Genomic DNA, 24,041 nt, shown 5'->3' with positions numbered 1-24,041 from the left:
AGAGAGAGAGAGAGAGAGAGAGAGAGAGAGAGAGAGAGAGAGAGAGAGAGAGAGAGAGAGGGAGAGAGAGAGAGAGAGAGAGAGAGAGAGAGAGAGAGAGAGAGAGAGAGAGAGAGAGAGAGACAGAGAGAGAGAGAGAGAGAGAGAGAGAGAGAGAGAGAGAGAGAGAGAGAGAGAGAGAGAGAGAGAGAGAGAGAGAGAGAGAGAGAGAGAGCGAGAGAGAGAGAGAGAGAGAGAGAGAGAGAGAGAGAGAGAGAGAGAGAGAGAGAGAGAGAGAGAGAGAGAGAGAGAGAGCGAGAGCGACAGAGAGAGAGAGAGAGAGCGACAGAGAGAGAGAGAGACAGAGAGAGAGAGAGAGAGAGAGAGAGAGAGAGAGAGAGAGAGAGAGAGAGAGAGAGAGAGAGAGAGAGAGAGGGACAGAGAGACAGAGAGAGAGAGAGAGAGAGAGAGAGAGAGAGAGACACCGAGAGAGAGAGAGAGAGAGAGAGACAGAGAGACAGAGAGACAGAGAGACAGAGAGAGAGAGAGTGGGACTGGGGAGCCTTCCAGTTCATTGCACAGACACACAACATTGTAACAAGATAGTGCTGGAATTTATGCTCCAACATGGGCTGTAATATCTTACAGGGTAGGGTTCTGGGTTCAAGAATTACTAGATGGTTCTCTAATGGGAGGTCCGAGTCACACCTTCCTCCTTATTGTCATCCAGATGCTTGCTGTCATCAATTTGACTGCTGGTTCTATATTCGGCCTGAAATCTGCTGTTGGAGTTGGGTGTGCTTATTAGAACTACTTCGGTATTTTTTTCTATATGTAGCTATATTTTACCTTTCAAATAAACACAAACCCAAAAGGGTAAAATACTTGTAAAAAAATACAATAAAAACAATACGGACTGCACCAAGTGCTGTTTACTGCAAAGCTTACACCAAGCTCCAGAATACTAAGCACTTTCACCATGCAAAACAATGGCTTCTTCAGAGTGGATAAACAGCACTTGGTGCAGTCCGTAATGTTTTTATTGTATTTTTTTACAAATATTTTACCTTTCGCTTCATGTGGAACCTTGCATATTTTCATATAAAACATAACCAGTATTTAAAATAAAAACTAAAGCTTTCTGGCTACATCCACTCTCAGAAAAGCCAGTGTGAGTATTGCAGTCCTGCAGAAGATAACTTATACAAGTTATAGAGTTCTTTGCTTGGCAGGTTTTTAAAACCATATTGAAACATCAGCAGTCAGTTGCTGCAAGATCCGGAGCTCACTCCTCAACAAAAGAAGACATGAAACTTAAATAATGGCAGTTGCAATACGCAGAAGCAGCATTCAAATTTATCTTAAGCGGGAAATCTGTTACAATTAAACGTTTAACTTTTTTTTTTTTTTTTTTTTTTTTTTTGCATTTTTAGTCTGAATGCAAGGATCAGAGTTAATGCTGACTTAGTGACCTTTCAAGAAGTTTTTTTTTTTTGTAGTCAACTGTTTAAAAGGGCCATGTTATTAATTGTTTGGCTACTGGTTGTTTACCAGCTGGTATTGGTTGAATGATTTGGACCCAGATGATTTCAACTGACAATGTGTGCTTCTGACAGTGTCTGATTCTACGTATTTTGGTAGACTTGCAATATTATTAGAGGGACTATTATATAGACTTTGAGAGCTATGAATTTCTTGTCACTGGAGGGCTGGCTGCCAAGAGATATACGGCCTGTTTTGTTGCAGTCTGTTGAGGGTTGCTGAAGTCACTAAAGATTAGAAATCCATCTCTAGTAGGGTTGTTTAATAGGAATGCTAAGAACTTATCATGATCATGTGGGACCATGGAAGGGAACCTGTAACAATCTATGAGGTAAACGTCTTTCTTACCTAGTGTAAGGTGGAGTTCCACTAGCTTACTAGGAGAGCTATTGTGTATCACTTTGGAAGGGTTTTAATGCCTGATGGAAACAGGGACACTATTTCCAGTTTTAAATCATGATAAGCACAGACCCAAGGAACAGAGGGGTCGATCTCAATGTATTTGAACCATGTCTCAGTCACTATACAATCATGGTCTTGTTTCAACAGAACTGCCTCCAAATTGGGTAGTTTAATATTAAGACTCCTGGATCTGAGAAAGGCCACCTTAATGCTGTGTAGTTTATAATTGAATTTGTTGGTTAGGTTGGAATGCTCATTATATTAATTGCCTAAAAAAGGTGCAGTAGGGGTAGGAAAGGTTTTCTCAGGAAGAAGAAACCCTTGAACAAGATGTGTTGATCATCCTTTGCAATGTAAGTAGGCTTGACAATCATTTTGTGCTGGGAAGGCACATATTGGACCACCCAGGAATGACACCAGGCATTCAGCCAGGTATTGAAACCAATGATCTTTTCTTTGAGTATAGGCATCATTTTCAGTGAGAGGAGAGGACCACTCAAGACCAGAGCCTTATCTGTGGCAGACACATGCACCAGTAAATCCTTCTGCATCTTTCATGGGTATTTGTGCCAGATCATTGTTTTCAGTATGTACTTCGATCAAGTCATAGTTCTTAAAATATCAGCAATCTTGGCTCCTGAGAAACAGCAAAGTGTAACCCTATCTTTCTTTAGTCTGATTAGTATGGAATCAGTGTGCCTAACAATATAGTCACCAATTACTAGGCTATTTCCAGAAGATGATTTATTCTTGTTAGGCTTAGGGTTATTTTGTTATTGTGACATGTTGATGGAGGAGTGCACACAGTAGATGTATTTTGGGGATAGCTGGGGGTCTATGGGGCTTAGGTATTGACTTCTTAATGGTATCAGCATATGACTGTTTTGTACCAATAGTATGAGGATGTTGCATTTGTTTGACTGGGGGTGAAATAGTATTATACTCACTGCATGCATGGGATTCTCCAAATCAGCTATGTTTACATCTCTTGCAGATGGAATTAATTTGGTTGAGTTCATTTTCAGGGATTATGTGGCAGTTATTACACTGCCATAGGATACTAAGTGCTAGAAGACAAGCAATGGAAGGCAGAGAGAGGAAGGTAGACTGCTGGCCTGTGTCATCATTTATAGGCTCTTGGGAAAGAAGGTGTGAGGAAGATGGAAGGAGGAAAGGAGATGATGCAGTCAAACCAAGTACATAGGAGAGAGCAACATGCAGACCTGCACAGCAAGCAGCGAGTCTGTGTAGGTCTACACAGTTCCATACAGACCAGGGAAAACCATTAAAGCTCAGGGCTGCTTGGTGTTGGTTACCCAAGACAGGAAGGAAGAAGGGATTTTTACACTTACAAATAAGGGAAAAAACTTCACTTGCACAGATGGCCACTATTTGGCTACAACTATGAAAACTGTGTAAAGAACAATGCAGGATGGTCTCCTCCACATTGTAACATCTCCATACTTAAGAATTCTGGCCTGACCATCAAGAAATAATTCATAATTTTACAACCCATCTTTATGAAATGTCTGTCAGACTTAAGGGACTTTTGTCTGCCTGTTAAAAAAATATTTTTTTCTTTCCTCTGAAGCAAGAGAAATTCTAGAAGAGACATCTTGATTCCTGCTTTGGAATATGGTTTCTAGTTAAGCACTGCAACTATTATTCCATTAACACTGATGGACTACGTGTGATGTTAAACTAAATGTTCCTAGGTAGTTACAAGGCTAATGGCCCAAGAGCCTTTACAAGCCTAGCCATATTTATCTGGAGTTACCCCGATTATCGATACTTAAGTAAGCAAAGTTTTGTGAGGTATGAGGCTAATACCGACTGCCTCTGTCCAACAGGGACATGAGCACCACCCCAGGAGTGAATTTTGATTATCCATCCATTGATCTAGATTATGCTTGAAGAGGGTCAGGGAGGGGCTCTGCTTCACGTGAATGGGGAGTTTGTTCCAGAGGAGGGACAGTCTCTGGGAGATGTATCTATCTCTCCAGCATGATTTCTTTATATCCACGGCTAGGTTAAGATTCCTGAAGTGAGTGACTCTCATACAGTTTGATTTAGAAATGTTTAACATTTCCATCAAGCCTGGGTCAGAGACTGACCTGTAAGCCAGAAACCGATTATCCTTTAGTAACCTGTAGGATACAGAATCAGCTGTAGGGCTTTCAATTTTTCCATGTAGGACATGTTTTGTGTACCCTGCATTTTCTTGGTGAGAAGACTCTGAGGTCTCTACGGCTGTTGCAGGTGTCTGGTGAGGTACATGCAAAAGGGTGCATTGTACTCTGTAATTGGTCTGATGAGGGTCAAGTACAATGGAATTATAATGTCCATAGATCTAAATGCCATGCCTTTACTTATGAGATGAGCCACATAGAAGGACTTCCTTACCACTGTAGATACATAGTGGCTGAAGTTCAAATTGCTATCAATTTGGGTACCCAGGTCTCGTACCACTGGGTCAACTCTTAGGGGGAGTGCTGTCAATATTGTAATTAGCAGAGGTGTTAGCTTTCCCAAAGGGAATAATTATGCATATTTTTTTGCATTTAGCTTTAGTCCATGGCTTTGGCACCAATCATTAGTCTGCATTAACCCTTTCTGCAGTACAATGGTATTTGGGAGAGTCAATGATTGCTCCCAATTTGCAGTCGTTAGCGAACTTGGTCAGCCACAGGCCGTCTACATTTGCCTGGACCTCTGAAAAATAAATTCTGAATGGTAAAGGACCCAGCACAGAACCTGTGGTATGCCACTGATGACTGGCCTTTTGCTAGATGTGACTTCACCCACTTTAACAGTGTGGGTACTGTCAGTAAGCCATTTGGCTACCCACTTGATCATGTAGGGATTAATTCCCAATTGAGTGAGTTTCTCTATAACACCTGAAAGGGGAATTGTGTCAGATTCCTTGGCCAGGTCAAGGTAGGCAGTAAGCACAGCCTTTCCCTCATCCATGGCCTTGGTGACTTTCTCACAGAAGTCAACCAGGTTTAACAGACATGAGCTACCCTTGACAAGTCCGAACTGGGTTGGACTCAGAGTCTGGAGATTCCCTATGTCCTTGTTTATAAGGTCTATAATATTTCTTTCCATGGCCTTGCAATTGAGGCTGGTCAGGCTTATGGGTCATAATTCCACAGTTGATTGATGGTCCCCCTTTGTGCAGAGGGATGACTGTTGCTGTCTTCCATTCTACCAGAATATAGTCAGTCCAGAGGCTATTGTTAAATAGTGTTTCAAGTGGCTCTGCTAAGTCATGTTTTAAGTTTTTTTATGAGGCAACCTGGAATGTTGTCTGGTTCCATTGATACCATGTTTTGGCCATAGATAGTGACCTGCTCTCTTGAGATAATAGGCTGAGGAATGGTGACAAGTATACTATGAAGGATGACCAGTGGGGAAAGGAGGGTAAAGTTTGATCCATATCTGTTGGCTAGCAGGTTTGTTATTTTCTCCAGTTGAGTATGGGTGGTGCCATCCACAAGCTCTGCCCGTAGCTGGGTATTCCCCTTAAGATTTCAGAAGTAGTTAAAAATGCCTTATGATTTTTCTTAGCTAGGTAGGCTATTTTTGCTTTGTAATTTGCCTTGGAGGACTTGAGAAGATCTCTAATTTGTTTGTTTAGACTGATGGATTTCTTTCTGTGCTGAGTCAATTCCCTCTTGTTTTTGGCATTAGTTTCTTTTATACTGAGGGTCTACCAGGATGGCTTGTTTTTCCAGCAAGACTTGGTTTTAATCCAGTCCCGAACAGGCAATTCTAAACAACTGCTTAAGTGATTATACAGGGTTTTGGCGTACACCTCTGCATAGTCGTCCATGTTTTCTGTGCTCAGGGGGCTATGAAGTTTCTTATGGCATCACTTAGTAGGGGGTAATTTGTCTTGGAAAAATTCTTAATTATTTTTGAGTTTGATAGGATATCTGGCCTTATAATTATTTCTCAAGACACTGATTTATGGTGTGATCTTACGAAGGAGAACACCACACAGGGGGAAGCATAATGTCCACCCATGTTAGTGAGCACCACATCCAGGATACCTGAGCCTCTCATGAGTGTGCTCACTAGCTGTTCCAGGGTTTTTGCATTGACAAAGTCCAAGAACCTCTGACACAGCACATTTGTGGTCATGTATGTTCCCCAGTTAATGGTAGGGTAATTAAAATCACCCATGAGTAAGGTGGCAGGCTGCACAGTAAGTGACTCCAGTAGGTCCAGGTTCATGGTATGCTTTTTCTGGTTCATTTTGGGGGACCTATAGCTAAGCAAGGATGTGGTAGGGAATTTTGAATATGGTTAATTGGACATGGAGTAGTTTGAGGTACTGGTAAATAAATAAAAAAGTGCAATGGTTCCACACAGCACACTTTAATACAAAGTAGATAAGCGCTTACACGGATACAGTCTGCTTCTTCAGATCATAAAGAAGCTTTATGGTCTGAAGAAGTGGCGAGTATCCATGAAAGTGCTTACCTACTTTGTATTAAAGAGTGCTGTGTGGAACCATTGCGCTTTTTATTTATTTATCAGTTTTTGTTGTTCTTGGTTCCTTATTCAGTTTAGAGGTCTTGGATTTTCCTTTGTTTGATAGTTTGAGGTACTGTTTGACCAGTCTTGAGGTGTACTTATCCTTAATGAAGATGGATACACCTCCTCCTTTAGTTCTTTCCCATTCAGTTTGTGGTCTGAATGTATGGAAGACATTGTAGCCTTGCTCGGCCAGGGTGCTTTCCACGGCTTTGAACCAAGTTTCAGTGATTGCACAGATATCAGCATCTTCCAGGGTAAGGAGTGCTTCCAGGGAGTGTAGTTTGTTCAGACTCCTAGCACTGAGCAGCAGTACCTTGAGTTTATCCAGAGAAGATTCTATTACATTGGGAGGTCAATTATTTTGACATTGACAAAAAAGGGAACAACAGGGGTGGTGAATGCCTTTGCCAGTATTAAAAAGCCTAGAGGAGACAGGTGCAGACCATCTCTGGCAAAGCAGTGTGGTCTGTCGACCTTGTCCTACCAGGCTGACAGATGTTAGATCCCCTTGGACTAACATCAGAAGCTAAGTCAATTGTTAAAGTCAATCATTTTTTGTTTGTATTGTGGCATCATCCTTGGTGAAGGTAGAATGCTGCTTAAGGCTAGGCTCTTACTTGTCTGTGACACATAATCGGTGTGAGCTAAGTCATGTCTCTCTTTACGTTTTCCAGAGAGGTAAGTCTCAAATCATTCACACCCACAAGGACTATGATGGAGTCATACTGGTACTTGTGGTTGACTGACTTGAGTGCTTGAATGACCTGATGGATCCTGGCACCTGACAGGCAGCAAACCATAACCCTCTCTTTATCCAGCCTGGTGAGAGGGACAGCCATATGTCTAACTAAGGCGTCACCTATGACCTAAACATTTGGTTGTATGGTGTTATGCCTTAAGAGCTTGTTTGTTGAGACACTGGTGTGTGCGTCGCACAAACATGAGGCTTAATTATCAGCACAAATAAACAAGTATAAAGCTATCTACCAATCGGGAAAGCATTCATTGAGCCTTCTTTCAGCAATCCCCAGCTTGGATGAGTTTATATCAGCACACTTCTGCCAGAAGACTGCAGAAAAAAACCCTCTTAATGTAATACGGCTGGTTTTAGAGCCCAAGTGTAACCAAACACAGTATCTAGGTACAGCAGTCCTGAAGCAAGTAGGTACAATGTAGCCTGTGTCTTAAAGCAACAATTCAGCTTATAAAGTTCCAGAATGCAGCAAAATGTCAGCAATGAAGCAGTAGATAAATAAAATACAGTAAATAAAATGCAAATGAAGCTTAATAATACTTATTTTTGTAGATTCAGTAGTGGATGACTATGGAAAAAGCAAAATCTCTCAGTCACTCTGGTGCAGTCACCAAGCAAAGAGCAGCTCCAATTAAATGGAATTTAGACAGCAAGGCTAGGTCATTACCAGCCCAGCAAAGGCCAAAGATTCCCTCCTGCTTCCTTAATAAAATTAAAACACTTTTGAAACTACTATGCAACTTTTGGCTCTCTACATACAATGATGACATTTATCTGGAGCCTACACATCTCATTAAACCCTCTTATGTCACTGTGGTGCCATTTATCCAGAGCCTGCACATGTCATTAAACCTTCTTATGTCACTGTGATGCCATTTATCTGGAGCCTGCACATCTTATTAAACCCTCTTATGTCACTGTGAGATGCTATTTATCTGGAGCCTGCAATTCTCATTAAACCCTCTTATGTCATTGTAATGCCATTCTACTGCGATGGTGGTGCTGCAGTAGCGTTGTCGCCTCACAGTAAGTCGTTGTCCTGTTCGATTCTCAGCTAGAGCATCTTCTGTGTGGAGACATGCGTGAATGGGCGTACCTTTGTTGAAGGCTCTGCGTCAGGGCTGGCAACCTGGCACATAAAAATCTACTGCCAATCATTAGCGGACCGAAGTTCCGCTGTGGCGACCCCTAACCGGGAAAAGCCAAAAGTCAGAACAACAATGTCACTGTAATGCCATTTATTCGAAGCCTGCACATCTCATTAAACCCTCTTATGTCACAGTGATGCCATTTATCTGGAGCCTGCATATCTCATTAAACCCTCTTATGTCACTGTGATGCCATTTATCTGGAGCCTGCACATCTCATTAAACCCTCTTATGTCACTGTGATGCCATTTATCTGGAGCCTGCACATCTCATTAAACCCTCTTATGTCACTGTGAGAAGCCATTTATCTGGAGCCTGCACATCTCATTAAACCCTCTTATGTCACTGTGATGCCATTTATCCGGATCCTGCACATCTCATTAAACCCTCCTATGTCACTGTGATACCATTTATCTGGAGCCTGCCCATCTCATTAAACCCTCTTATGTCACTGTGAGATGCCATTTATCTGGAGCCTGCACATCTCATTAAACTCTCTTATGTCAAGGTAATGCCATTTTACTGCGGTGGTGGTGCTGCGGTAGTGTTGTCGCCTCACAGTAAGACGTTGTCCTGTTTGATTCTCAGCTAGAGCATCTTCTGTGTGGAGACATGCATGAATGGGCATACTGTCATTGAAGGCTGTGTGTCAGGGCTGGCAACTCGGCACGTAAAAATCTACTGCCAATCATTAGCGGACCGGAGTTCCGCTGTGGCGACCCCTAACTGGGAAAAGCCGAAAGTCACAACAACAATGTCACTGTAATGCCATTTATTCGGAGCCTGCACATGTCATTAAACCCTCTTATGTCACTGTGAGATGCCATTTCTCTGGAGCCTGCACATCTCATTAAACCCTCTTATGTCAATGTGATGCCATTTATCCAGAGCCTACATCTCATTAAACCCTCTTATGTCACTGTGATGCCATTTATCTGGAGCCTGCATATCTCATTAAACCCTCTTATGTTACTGTGAGATGCCATTTATCTGGAGCCTGCATATCTCATTAAACCCTCTTATGTCACCGTGATGCCATTTATCCGGAGCCTGCACGTCTCATTAAACCCTCTTATGTCACTGTGAGATGCCTTTTATCTGGAGCCTGCACATCTCATTAAACCCTCTTATGTCACTGGGATGCCATTTATCCAGAGCCTGCACATCTCATTAAACCCTCTTACGTCACTGTACCTCTTACTCATAAGAATACTCCTTCATTGTGGGGGCCTAAAGCTTGGGTTACTTTAGCACTATTATTTAGGAGTAAAAACCCATTTGTGGACCAATGGATGGGAAATAGCAAACTCACCCCTGGCTTGAGGCCTGTGGCCCTTAAGAACAGGGGCAGTTTGCAGATGCACTAAGGCACAAGAGTATGCCAAAGCTGTTCTAGCCTGTGGGCAGTGATAACTGGGAAAATTGGAACATGAATGGCTAGGCTTAAAAAGGCTCTAGAGATGTTAGCCTAGTAACCTCCTATGATCCTATAAAAATTACTAATAAGAATCCCATGTCCAGCCATAGTGAACACTGTAACAAAAATCAACGTATGTAACTGCATATTATATACTGTTAAGTTAAAGGGAGGTAATGTTTATGTATCATTGTTCTGTGCATTGACTTGCATACTGTAACAATTCTTTCCCAGTATGTTTTGAATTTATAATTATATTCTGCTTAATACTCTTACTGTCAGTGGATAGCGCTGAAAGAAAGTTGTCTGTCCACTCTACCCTTAAATAAATAAATAAATAAATAATGTGTAATATTCTGTTAAGCTACAAATAATACTATTTTGAATCACTGTTTTGCTCGTATTTTGCAGAATGACTAGATTGTTACTGAAGAGGGTCTCAGTAGTTCATTTCTCTTTCCTGAAAAAAATAAAATAATATTCCCCAGCTCTGTGGCACAGACATACAAAGTCCTGACTACAACTCAGATGTTCCTAGCCAGAAGAGTGGTACAGAAGCTGAGACAGGTAGTTAGGGGGAATGGGAATAAATGACTTATGTCTTCTCACCCACTCCTGGGAAGAGAGTTCATTGGTAAGGTTCATTGATAAATACTAGACAATCAGCCTGCAGACTATTACAAGGCTAGCCAATAACCAGACAGTGACCAGAGGTCAGAATCAAACCCAGTACCTTGTGTTTGCGAGATGAAGACCTTAACCATTACAACAACCATGCCCCCAGTCAGCTGGTGCTCCAGTGCAAGCAGAGGCTTGCATAATGGCCACTGTCTGAAGGATATAGGCTTGATATTCAAAACCATTAACTGTAGCTCTCAGGGGTCATGTTTGTTGAAGCATGTGCATGTCAGAGGGAGGACATTGGACATCTTACAGTGCTGCTTTCAAACACCAAAGGGATGGGTTTAAGAGTTATGGCTATAGGGGAAACATCTCTAGAATCTATGCCCAGAATTATGCAGGCTTCTGACCGAAGGGGGAACTCCCAGCTGGGTACAGACAGGTATGGATGCCTTAGGGCTCTAGTTTGGAGGCAGGGGGAAAAGACAAACTTAACTGGTTGATTGATGCAGGCATCCCAACAATAGCTGAGAAAAGGCATAATGTGGTCACCCACAATCTGTGATCCAGGGCTAAGCCACTGTAACTTTGCCAGGTGAAGGATGCCAGCCTATGCAGTATATAAGAGGATGACAGAGCAAAGGCAGATGACCAAAGCACACTCTTGACTACTTAGATAATGGCTCCCAATGGATCCTGCCTCTGAATGGAGTTTCTGGTACAGGGGAATGAATGGCCTCAAGTCACACTTAGGAGGCTTAATGGTCAGCAGACATGGGAACAAACAGAAACTAAAACAAACATTTCAAGTGAAAAAGCATTAAAGGCTGCAATCACCTGCAGATGTGCAGTGTCTGAAAAGTTGTTTTGCCGTACATAACTGTCTGCAACAAGTTGTGGTAAAACGCACAACAAGGAATGCAGTTTGTAAAATCTGGCATCTGATAATTGAGACTTTTAATACTTCTTTGGAAAATAACAATGTCCTCCAAAACGGAGGTGTGCAACTTTAAAAGTAGAAAAGTCAGTATACAGTCCTCTGTACAGAAAATAATTATAACCAAGCAGTGACTGCCTCCTGGAAAGATGTTACAGAGCAGCATTAGGAATGCATCATCTGCCCGTTCAGTTTACATGCATTCTTTGTAACCCCTGCAACTCTTCTACGATGTACATAGTCAGAAGTCCTTTAAGATTTCTTTTACAAATTTTTTTGGTTTAAATTCCATACCACTGTAGCTGCCTTTCTCAGAACTGCCTCTCGCCTCTGCCTTTTCAGATATATAGACTTCAAACTTGAAGAGATCGTGTGGAATAATATCTCCCCAATAGTTTATGCATTGGTTAAAGTTTATACTTTGGGCCCCACCTTGCCTGGCATTTGCTAATGATGATTTTAAGTAGTGTTACTTAATTTAAGCAGAGAGCAGTGGGTGTGCTGACTGTTTTTTCTATTAGTTAGTTAGTTTGTTATGATACAGGACTTCTTATTAAACTTGACATCAAAACTATCAAATATATTTAATCAAAAATGTATATTCATGAATAATGTGTGACTTACACAGCTTGAACAAAACTTAGCTCTAGATCCTAATACTTCAGTCATCTACTACAATCATTTGAAAAGCTTTAGAAGTGAAAAATATTCTTTGTTAATTCTTTTTGTTTTTTTTTATATTTTCACAGATAGACCAGTTGAAGAATTTGTAGTGAGAGGTAAGATCTGAATAAAATTATATGACAATAATTTAAAGACTGTATTTAAATCAATATTTATCAACATTACAGAATATTTTATTTACAGTAGGAAATTACAAAAAAATATCAGCTTTATTACCTGTACTTTTTCTGTATGACAGTATTCAATAAAATACTGCAATAATTGTTTTGTTTGACTCCAGGCAAAATATTAAAAAACTGGAAGGGGAGTTTCTTAGTCTCATAAAATATACTAAAATAAGAGTTTCCATTAAAATCAAGAGTTGCGATTATTTTATTATAATCTTGTTGGTAATTTCTTCAACACAGTTAATCAGATGTAGTTATACTGGTAAGTGAGATCTCATTTTCTGCAATACCTCTTCCCCTCATTTTTTGTGGAGTCTTACTATTAGAATTACAGCTGCCAGCCCACCCAGGCATTCTGTTTCACTGTTTACAGACCTTTCTGCAAGAAACATCTTCAGTATCACAACAGGAGTTCTGTAGGAGCTCTCTTACAACATTCCTGCAAAATTATTTAGGGTGCTGTGGTGCCCGACTGATGTCAGCAGAATGATCCTCATGGTCTGACTTGGAAGTGTGGTTTAGTTTCATTTTTAATATGGTAAAGGGGTATACATTCCTAATTTTTGACAAACTTGTTTGGGAGTGTTCTGTGCATTTTTAGCTGGACTTCCAGACTGACTGGACATTAAATGGATGAGAAATGTGAGATTTTTACTGCAATGCCAGACAATATTGCTCAAGACATTGGGACACTGAGACAGGAAGTTGTAACAGTAAGAATGAATGAGGAGCATTTCAGTAGTGCACTGCAACTAGAGAATGCACAATAGATATACCAGTATCCTGCGCTACAAAACAAGAGGCTGAGCTATAAACTTTATAAAAACAGGCAGAGCTGCTGCAGAGTAAACATTTATTGAGAAGAACAGAGAGAGAAGGACAGATTGTGATTGGCTTATGGGAGGGAATGGGGGACAGGATTTAGTAAAGCTCATGAAAGACTGGGCAAGATTTAAACTCACAGGTTGGCGATGGACACAATATTGGAAGCATGGATTGGGCATCTGAGCAAAAGCTGAGACACTAAATAGTGAATCTACATAGTTTTCAAACAAAATATTGGTTACTTAAGCAATTCAGGAATGCTGACGGTGGCTAGATACAGAGTGTGAGTAGTAGCCTATCACTCCTGGTCTCTTTATTAGTCAAGGGAAGAGTTTGAGACTGCTTGTAGGTTCATAATTGATTACTAGGCTAATGACAAAGCGGGCCTTTTTAAGCCTAGCCATGCTTCCCAAGGTGAGTGTACGTTGATTTGTGAGGTGAACAGCTTAACCATTATACCACGCCCAACCCTAAAAGTCATCCTACCACGGGACACCCAGATTTGAAACAGAAACCACTTGATCTGCAGTTAAGTGCTCTACCACTAAGCTATACCTCATCTCATTTAATTTTTTGTTTTGAATGCACTGATAATTATATTCACTATTTCAGTGATGGTGAATCTATGACACGTGTGTCAAAGGTGACATGTCATGATGTTTTGGGTGACACACCAGTGGTCACCAACACCCAAGTTACCAAAGAAACTGAATTAATAAAAATACAAGAAATATGTGACCCTCCATTTATCTATTAAAACTCAGCAAAAATAAATAAATAAATGATGTTAATCAAATCAAATGCTGTGCGCTCCATAGTTTTTCAGTTCAATTCAAAATTACTATTAAAAGTAGGGTAATGTTTTGGTGCACTATTTTAAGCCCAATTATCACTGTGTATATTGTTTTCTCTATTGTAAGTCACAGATTTTTCTTTTACATTTATAATATATAACAGCACACAACTGGACTGTAGTTTTTTTAAATAAATGAATATATAAAGAATTGTTTCTCTTTTGTTCATGGGGAGGGGGTGATACGCTAGCAGAGTCAAGAAAGGCATTCTCCAAAATTTTTCACACACAGAAATACCATGCCCAAAAGGTTCGCCATCACTGCACTATTTAGATATGTTATAACAAAAGATGTCTGCTGACAACAATTTCAGTCCACTATATATAGGAAATTCACTTTTTCCAAATCGTATTTGTTTATTTCCGTCATCCAGTTAATCATAAGAAGAGTTTAATAAAGAGGCAACTTATCCAACTCTCATGGGTGATTTCAAATGATGACATCTTTTGGAGTGAAGTTGAATCCCTTAAGAGAATGTTCCTCAATAGGAGTTATCCTTTTTGTGATGCTTGATGTCAGCATTAGTGATGTCATTTGTGATATACATTCAAAATTTAAACCTATCTAGCTAGGAAGTGATCCATTTTGTATCTGGTCGTCTAATTGTACAAGTTCCCAAGTTTCTTTTATTACTGCTTTTTCTGTTGATCCTTTTTGCATCAAATCTATCCTTAAAGAGAACTGGGTTAAGGTTTTTGATGATGCATTATTGTTCACGTTAGCATCACAACCAAGCCTTATCTTTAGAAGGGGTAGTAACTTACAGAATTTCTTTAAAAGTTTTGGTACTACCAGAGTTTCAGGTAGGAACATAAAATACAGTAATTGTAAATAATGCTGTTACATTATGTAAATTTAAATGTTACATTATTACAAATGCTTTCTGGCATTTGTGACAAGCTGGAGCAGTAAGAAATCTGTCCTACGAAACATCTCCAACGCCCAAGTGAGAACTGCTCTCTCCAAAGCAAAAAACACAGCATCCATGGGACCTGATGGTGTCCCCGGCTGTGTGCTCCACGAACTCAACGAGGAATTAAACCCACAGCTAGGACAGCTGTTTAATCATAGTCTTACCTCTGGATACGTACCCAGGGAGTGGCGCACTGCAACTGTGGTCCCACTTCACAAAGGCGGTGCCTCCACCGACCCTGGAAATTACCGGCCCATTAGCTTGACAAGCCTTATCTGCAAAGCCATGGAGAGGATCATAATGGACCTCATAAATAAAGACATAGGGAATTTGCAGACTTTGGATCCATCCCAGTTTGGCTTTGTCAAAGGCAGATCATGCCTTCTAAACTTGGTTGACTTTTGAAACAGTCACCAAAGCCATTGATGAGGAAAGGCAGTCCATACAGCCTACCTCGATCTGGCGAAGGCCTTTGATACAATACCCACTCGGGTATCATTGAAAAACTCATCAGCTTAAATGTTAACCCATACATCACAAGATGGGTTGCAAACTGGCTGAGTGACAGAACCCACAGGGTCAGAGTTGCTGGCGCCATGTCAGACTCAAAGCCTGTCACAAGTGGTGTACCACAGGGCTCAGTCCTGGGCCCACTCTTGTTTGGCATCTACTTTTCGAAGTACAAGCAAACACAGGAGGGTTATGGCTGACAAAGTTTGCAGATGACTGCAAACTGGGCCATAGTAGAAAACACATCTGACACAGATATCCTTCAGAAGGGTCTCACAGAAACGGATAACTGGTGCCAGAGCCATGGCCTAAAGTTAAATGCCAAAAATGCATAGTCATACCCTTCGGGAAAAACAAGGTTACCCCTAGCTACCAAATAGGTGGCAATCCACTGAGTACAGAAGAAGTTATCAGGGACCTGGGGACCCAGGTTGATAGTAGTCTGTCATTCGACACCCATGTAGCTAAAGTAGTTAGGAAGACCTTCTACATTGCCCACCTTATCATGAAGGGATTCTCATCTAGATCAGGGGAGGTCATAGTCTCCCTATACTCATCACTCATCAGACCAATGATTGAGTACAATGCCCCATTCGGAATGTATCTGACCCGACACTTGCAGCAGCTGGAGAGGCCACACAAGTTCCTCACCAAAAGGATAAAGGGTCTCAAACATCTGTCCTATGCTGCCCGACTGAAAGAACTCCAGCTCTATTCAGTCACTTACCGCTTGCTCAGAGGCGACCTTTGCCTAACATACAAGGCCATGTCAAACCCAGATTTGATGAATATGCTTCACCTCAAAAAATCTAGATCCGTCAGAGCCACAAGGGCGGAGACTTAAACCTCGACACGGCTATTAATAGGGCGTGCTGGAGGGATAGATTCATCACCCAAAGACTCCTATGCTGTGGAATAAAATCCCGGTATATGTGAGGCAGAGCACCTCGCTGGCCTTGTTCAAGAGAAATCTTGACCAATGGATGGGAGATCGCAGATATACCCCAGGGATTACCTCAGTGTCACTGCTCAACAGAGGCACAGCAAAATAATGGGTATAGTTCCCCATACTAAAGGGGTGGCGTAAGCCACAAAACTATGGGCTAGGCTTGTAAATGCCCTCGGGCAGATAGCCTAGTATGAACCTATGAACCTAATCCATCTACCTTTTAAGGTAAGGTTAATAACTTCAAAAAATGTGTTTATTTTTTAGCAGTATAGCAGCCAAAGTTCAAGTATTTCAGTTTGTATTTAAGTATTAAGATCAGAAAGCCAAAAAAAATTTGAAAAGCAATATTATCAGTGTACAGCTACTAATATTCCTATCTACCAGGGGCGGCTCGTGGCATCGGACTGCCAGACTGCAGCCCCCTCAGCTAAAAAAAAGAAAAAGTACCTTTTTGTGTGACAGAGACTGACAGTAGCACAGTATTATTTTTTTGGTTCGTTTACTTAAATTACTTTGTTTGTCTCCGAGTCCGCGACTCAGCAAGTACGCGCATGCGCACTTTAACCGCCTCGGGTTGCGGTGGTTTTAAAGATTTTTTTTTTTCTTGCAGTCTGGGGGGCTAATTAAGGCATCATTGTGATGCCCAGAACCGCATAGAATTGGAAGGGGCTCGGACTGCGACGTCCGCAGGCACGTACATGACGTGCTTGCTGGCTGGGCTAAATGCTGCTGATTGGTTGTCGCTCTCTTCCCGGGCTTTATGTGCTGGGAAAAGAGCGAGAATCAAACAGTAAGTCAGTTGTGTTGTGGATTGATTCGGAGTCAGTCACACAGGAAGGATTTAACGCCGATAAGTTAATTTGCCATTGGATTTTTACTTTTTTTTTTTTTTTGGGCGGCCTATATTTTGCTGAAGAAGAACAGAAGAAGAACTGAAGAAAGAAGTAGTAGAAGAAGAAAGAAGTTAGAAGAAGAAGAACAGAGTGAAGGTGCAGAAGTATACCAAGTAAGTAGGAAGGGTAAGCTAAATGGCAGGGAATTACCTTTGAAGAACCACAGACCGATAGGTTTATAACAGATGTCATCAGTTTCATATGATAAATCAGTACTTAGATTTTTATTTTATTTACTATTAATTATACTGTGAAGAGAAATAATTATTGGAATATTATATTATGCATATTGTTTGTATAAAACTGTAATAGAAAAGTGAAGGATACTATTGAACTAATTAAATATCTGACAATGTCAATGACTTTCCAGTGCCAAATTGTAATCTAGAAGGCTCCAGTTGTAATTAGCTACTGTCCACAGATATCTAAATTTTTATTTTTGAGGTAATGCCTGGATAGTTCAGTCATCTGTAGTGTGACCACCAAAGTCACAATCACAAAGTAAATGTAAACCATTTAACAACATTTTTCTGTCAGGACTTTTCAAATATTTGTTTTCCTTTTCCTCCACACAAACAGCATATTATTCTCTAGCTTGGTTAATATAGCCTTGTCTTGCCCTGCAAAGTACTATGGGGTAAAAAAAAAAAAACAACAAAAAACTTTATACATTTTAGTATTTTTCCTTATGGTTCTCTGTTTAGCTTTATCAGTTTTTCTGCTGAATCTGTTGCATGCAAACACATCTCTTTGAGCTCTCTGTAGATATTCCTGGAGGTATGATCTCATACCTACCATTTCCTGTTCACTTTAGGCCTAATAGACATTATTTCACCAGTACAGCTTTTTTCAGTTACCTGTTTTACTTATTGGTAGATTTATGTTTTATATCCTTTGTCCATCATTCTAATTCTTTAACGCAGTTGCTGTATGTCGTAGGAACTGAGTCACTGTATCAAACAGATGTTCACCCCTGTCCCATTTACAAAATGGCTCTCTTTTACATAACTACAGTCATATTCCTGCTGCAGTACTTCACATTCTGTGATGTAGTCATATGATATGGGGTCTTCTTAAGTTTCTTTTAAATCCTATTTATTTGTGTCTGGCATTCTTGGCAATCTCCAAATTATGCTATGTCTGAGTATATTCTGCTATTGTGATCAAATCTTTGAGAAACTTTCATGCCCTTTTCTTTTCCAGGTACTACAGTATTCACTTTTAACTATTAAACAAAAAAATTCTCTGCACGAAGGTCAATTGGTCTTATCAGGATGTGCTTACATTGTACTTGTGGGTAGCATTTGTCTATGATGTGAAGGATTTCTTTCATATCAGCCTTCTGTTTACTGGTACGGATTCAGATAGAATATTGAAGAAGTTACAGCTATGCTTCTTGCTTAACACTGTTTTTTATAACTATGCACCACAACTAAGCCATTATAGTTTTTTTCCTTCCTTTTTTCAGTACAGTCAGAAGATACTAAAACTATAGTATCAATTACTTCAAGGTCTGTATTATGTACACAATATCTGAGCACTGTGGTTTTGGTAGTTTTCATTTAATGACATTTATCTTTATATCTCCTATGGCATACATATTATTGACCAAAGTATGTGGATGCAGTAAAAATACCATCATAGTTTCTGATTTCCCAAGAAGCATTAGTTCTGCACTTCACTAGGGCTTAGCTCGCTGTTTTCTACTCTATATCTACTTACCTAGTCTATAGTCTAGTCAATATGAGGAAGAACAGGCCAATTAATTAAAACTATATGGTTTGTCCAACACCAAAAGCACCACAAAAAGGGTATTTAGGGTCAAATGAAACATCAGTATCACAGGCTAATGTATACAGAAGTAGTGTGTTCCACAGTCCAGGCACTTTGTAAGTCAAAGAGCACCTTCTGTTAGCATTTAAGTGGATCCCTAGGACAATAAAGTACTATGTGATCCTTTATTTCACGAGAACCTGAGATTGTAGGGCATGAAAAGTTAGTGTGTGTGTGTGTGTGTGTGTGTGTGTATATATATATATATATATATATATATATATATATATATATATATATATATATATATATTTTTTTTTTGGGGGGGGGGGTTCCCTGCATTTTTTCAAACACCTCTTTCATCAACAAGTGCTTTATGTATAAATATAGCAATCTTTTTTTTTTTTTTTTTTTTGCTGGAACTTTCCATTTAAAAGTCAAATGATTAATGTCACATCACCAAATAACATTTGCTTGATTGGCTTAGTCTCTGACTAATGTAAGAAATCAGATTATCACATGCACTGACTGAATAGTTTACAACATAAACAAAACACTTGTTATATAAAGAAAAGCTCTATCTCTTAGAATTATCATTATCAATTGATGTCTGTTCATCTGTTAAAATGTTTACTATATGCCTGTCCTATTCTTACAAATATTCAAATAAAAAGCAGAATACACAAGCTTGCAAAGTGATATGACAACATTGTCAGATTTGCATGAAATCTTTAAATATTATACTCATCAATATTCAGACTTTAAATGAATTTAGTGGTGGAAGTCTTTCTCTTCATCATCATCACCCTCCTTTTTTCTCATTTTCTACATGGGGTCAGAGTGTCGTTTTAACTGTCACCATCTCTCTAGATTTAATGACACGCTTCTGCCTTCTTTGATCCTTATGCCTGACTACCATAGAGCTCTCTCACAATCCATCCACCTCTTTGTTGGGCGCCCTTGTTTCCTCTTGCCTTCTTCCTGTCTGTCCCAAATCTTCTTTACCAGATTGTCTTCTGCTTTTCTGCACTAAGTCTATTTTCATTGTGAGACTGCATTGCTTTGTTTAGCAGATATCTATTAGGGTTTATGCTGTAAAATATAAAATAAAACTTTTAAATGAAATCAATATCATCGCAGAAGTAAAGCAGTATGCACATTAGTGTTTATGGCAAATGGGGTGAAATAACCAAGGAATGTGACATTGGAATGGCTGCAGGGGGGACGCTCCATTTGACCATGATTTTGTGAGGGGGGGGGAGGGCAGCAAACTCAGACAGCCCCAGCTGAACTATACCTCTCAAATGTCCAGAATTTTGCAGAATGAATAGATTTTTGCTTCTTATTTTTGGTTTGTTCCTCATAAAATTTGTGGATTTCTGCCAAATCATTTAGGAATGAAGTCACTAAATAATGACAGACATTGAGTTTCAGACATCATAACCTTCAGAAAAATGCATGCTAAAGCAAGACCTGTTATTCTATCAACTGTCTTAAGTTTATACAAGAGCAATTTGTTGTACTGCTTGCATGTTCCCCCAATATATTTGGCCTTGTCCAGATTTCCTGCATTAAGAGGTTGAGAGGTACGTGCAAATAAATCGCTTTATAGAATTAGGAATATCCAAACCTCTCAACTGTCCCCAATTTTGGTTTGAAATGTTGCTGTCCCCCTAATAATCCCTCTGCAAAGTGGCAATTTTGGAAGAAAACATGGAGGGTTTACAATTATAAATAACTGTAATGATCAGAGTTATAGATTACTTTTATTTCAGAAATGCATTTAGGTGATCTTATTTTGTCAGCTGCTCAAGTTAGCAGTACTAATTTTAAAAAGGTGTCCCTTCTTTGACAGGTTACCAGCTGTATTGTGCGGCAGTTTTATATTTTTGCATAACATTGTTGGTCTGTTTTTCATAAAATTGTGTTTTTCTGGCAAATTAGTAGCAAATCATTAAAGACTGAAGTTAGAAAATAATGGCAGACGTTTGAATTTCAGATTTCATACCTTCAAAAATTCATACTAATGCAAGACCTACTACTATTCTATTATCTTTCTAAGTTTATAAGAGCAATATTTAAACATTGTCTTTATTTTTGGGCCTGTGTCCCACTTCTGTGTATGGCTTTGTCCAGATTTCTTGCTCTGAGGTTGAGAGATATGAGTGTCAGAGCCATCACCCTCAGCCAGAGACATTTCAAACTGTGACCTACTTGTTGCACCCCTCTCCCCATTGTAGTGGCTCTGGATGTGTCCAAGCAAGGCAAGGAGCAGTTATGTAGTGCAAGTGTGCAGAGTATTCCCCCATCCAAGGTAGACCACAAGTACGACTGTGGCTTTTCATCTGTCCTTGATTTTGCAGAATGTTCTGTTTTTTTGTCATATTTTTATACTGTTGATTTATGCTTCGTATTATTCAGAAAATGCATGCTGTTGCAGTGCCCTGTTGCTCTGTATTAAAGTAGCAATCCTTTATTGACCATCAGATAAGCTTGTCGGCGATTGTAAGATGCAAGTAAGCTTTAATAAGCATACTGTTAAAGAATTACCAGCATTGAAAGCCTTTTCATTGTTGCCATGCAGAGAATATTGACATAACTAGATAACGAATAAGCCTTAGGTATTGAAATGCATATGACAATATTTGAAATAAAGGACAGGATTGCAGTATTTTCAGAGCCTCATTATATTTGTTGGAGACTTGCAGTTATCTTTGCAGGCTTTACCCGTAAACTAAACAGAATACCAATCTATCATGCGTGGTCCATAACTTGTGCAGTAATCCTTTAAACAATTTATCTTGAGCTTGTTTCTTGTTCGCTGTTCATTTTTTACTTTGATCATGTGTTCCCTATGAAACAAGTAGATAGTTGTTGTCAGGCAGCAGGTCTTTTTGGATAAGAAACATTTTTACAAGTGGGGGTATCACAGAGATTGCTACTTTCAGCATGTTACTTGGTAATTTTATAAAGCTGAATATAAATTATAATTAGAAGTGCAGTGCAAGGAGAAGTGGTTTGAGCTGAGTGCTGCTTGTTTTGTTTTATACTTGAATTTGACTGGCATTCCAGTAATGTATTTAAAAAGCAATTTATTTTTTCATGCCTCACAACCTTTGTGTTTCCATCTAGATATTAAGTAAGTTGTCATGTAGCCAATGCATTGAAATATTTTTTCTTCTACACTTCATTTTGTCTTGAATGGACCCTTGTAATAATGGTTTGGCACCCAGGGCAGCGTATTCATTTAAAGTTCCAGTTGTTGTGGTTTTGAGCATAGCTCCACCCCTTTCTAGTTGGTCACACCCTCTCCCATTGGCCCCACCCATTCAGCTGTCTCCTGCAGCCCCCCTTTAATTTGAAATCACCAGCCGCCACTGCTATCTACTAAACACAAGGCACTGATTGGATTATGCAAACAGTAAATCTGTTGTAGTTTGTTTAATAGTAAAAAAAGTAGAACTTCCTCAGCTTGACACCACAGCAAATTAGTATATTTAGCTAAATATTAAGTCAGAAATGTATTTTTAGGTTTAGTTCCATCTGAAAAAAATAATCTGATAATAAATGTATATACTTTTAGATGGATAGCTTATAAGACATGCATTGCAGTTTTGTAGGTTTTAAAATCTTGAAGATATAAACAGTTTCATTATAAGTAAGACTGGAGGCATCCATAGATGCTTCTTTTATATGAGAGGTATTGATACATAACTGTTCTGCAAGGTCCGGAAATCAAGTTCATATAGCAAGATGATGTATTCAACACCGTTTCACATATCTGGCAACTTTATTATCACACTTTGTTCACATGATAACACTTCCAAAATTTACAGAATGAGTTGGCATTGTCAGTGGAGTAGTTCCTTTCCCTTAGCTGCTGTCCAATAGCCCTCATTGATAAACCTGATCTTGTGTTCCCATAACTTATATGAGGCTCTTAAGTGCTCATATGTGGTGGTGGCAAGGAGGTATCTTATCATTATGACTCCCTGATTTGCTGAATCTGTTTATCTGTTTATATACATTTAAATAGTTTGTGGGGTTGTGCAGTTGCATGGCTGTAATAAAGAGTAGTAAAAATATAAGGCTTTCAAGGGTTGATTGTTCTTTAACATACCTGTTTTCATCTAGTAGAGAGCTAGACAGGATATCACTAAACAGGGAATTGTTATAGCATAACTTAGCTGAAAACTCTTCCATGTTACATGGAGAATAGCAGTGATAGTTTGCTTAACTTTCACTGCTTGGATAAAGTAAAAGAGAGAAAGAGGTTTCTGTCATTTCTCATGAGGGATGATGAATGGTTTTACCATCAAGTCTCGTTTTAGGGTGCTCCCAGAGATGAATTTCCCATCTGCATATGGTGGTTACATTTCATACTTTACAGAAATTCTTGCATGCATAGGAGTCTGTGTAAAGTATGTGTTTCAGGATTTTAGATGCAATGTATTAACTGTGTTTTATTTAGTAATGTTCCTTTAGGTATATTAATTTGTCTGTGATAGGTTGAGTGTAGGGGATGTGTCCTTTTAAAATGTTTTTAAGGACTGTTTTCTGTGCTGGTATGTATCTGAGGAAGTATGTGAATTAGCAGAGATGAAGGCGCTTATCATATCATTACTTTGTGGTCTTTCATGTGAATATTAAAACCTTATTCGTTGGTGAATTAATGAGTCTCTCCTGCTTTTCCTGCTGGACTACCTGGTTTTGCCAATACATGTATGGAGTTTGCATGTTCTCACTGTGTCTCTCTCTGGGGTTTCTTTCACCTCCCAAAAACCTCAAACTCATCTAAGAATGGAGCTGTGGGCAGCAGAACAGACTTTACATGGTGCCATATAGGGGGAAATGTTGTGTAGACCAATTGCTCTGGGCATTAACTGTGGTGCACAGTATCCGCTAGATAGGAGACATGGATCACAGACTGCACATCATGTTGGGACTAGCCACCTGACCGTATAAAAACTGTCTCAAGGTGATTCAGTCTGTTGACTAATTTCATCAAAAATGGGCATGGGTATTTGCCAATGATGAGTGGGTGGAGGACATGGCCTACTTTGACCTATGCCAGGGACTCATGCTAATGATGGGAGGGGTGTATGTGCTCCTTTTGGCTAGTGTGTGC

At 39.7% G+C, this 24,041-nt stretch overlaps 1 protein-coding gene across 1 annotated transcript in view; it reads left to right on the top strand.

The window, feature by feature from the left end:
• The window catches only part of AGER (advanced glycosylation end-product specific receptor), a 291,830-nt gene that overhangs the window by 200,317 nt on the left and 67,472 nt on the right, over positions 1-24,041 (top strand). The window contains exon 7 of the mRNA XM_044083190.1: positions 12,095-12,124. Within this exon, the coding sequence (XP_043939125.1) occupies positions 12,095-12,124 (30 nt within the window). The remainder of the gene's footprint in view (positions 1-12,094; positions 12,125-24,041) is intronic.

The sequence above is a fragment of the Protopterus annectens genome, chromosome 9.part0 (assembly GCF_019279795.1).
Source record: "Protopterus annectens isolate FY-2018-M chromosome 9.part0, PAN1.0, whole genome shotgun sequence".
Taxonomy (NCBI): Eukaryota; Metazoa; Chordata; order Ceratodontiformes; family Protopteridae; genus Protopterus; species Protopterus annectens.
This window is presented reverse-complemented; position numbering and strand designations above follow the sequence as displayed.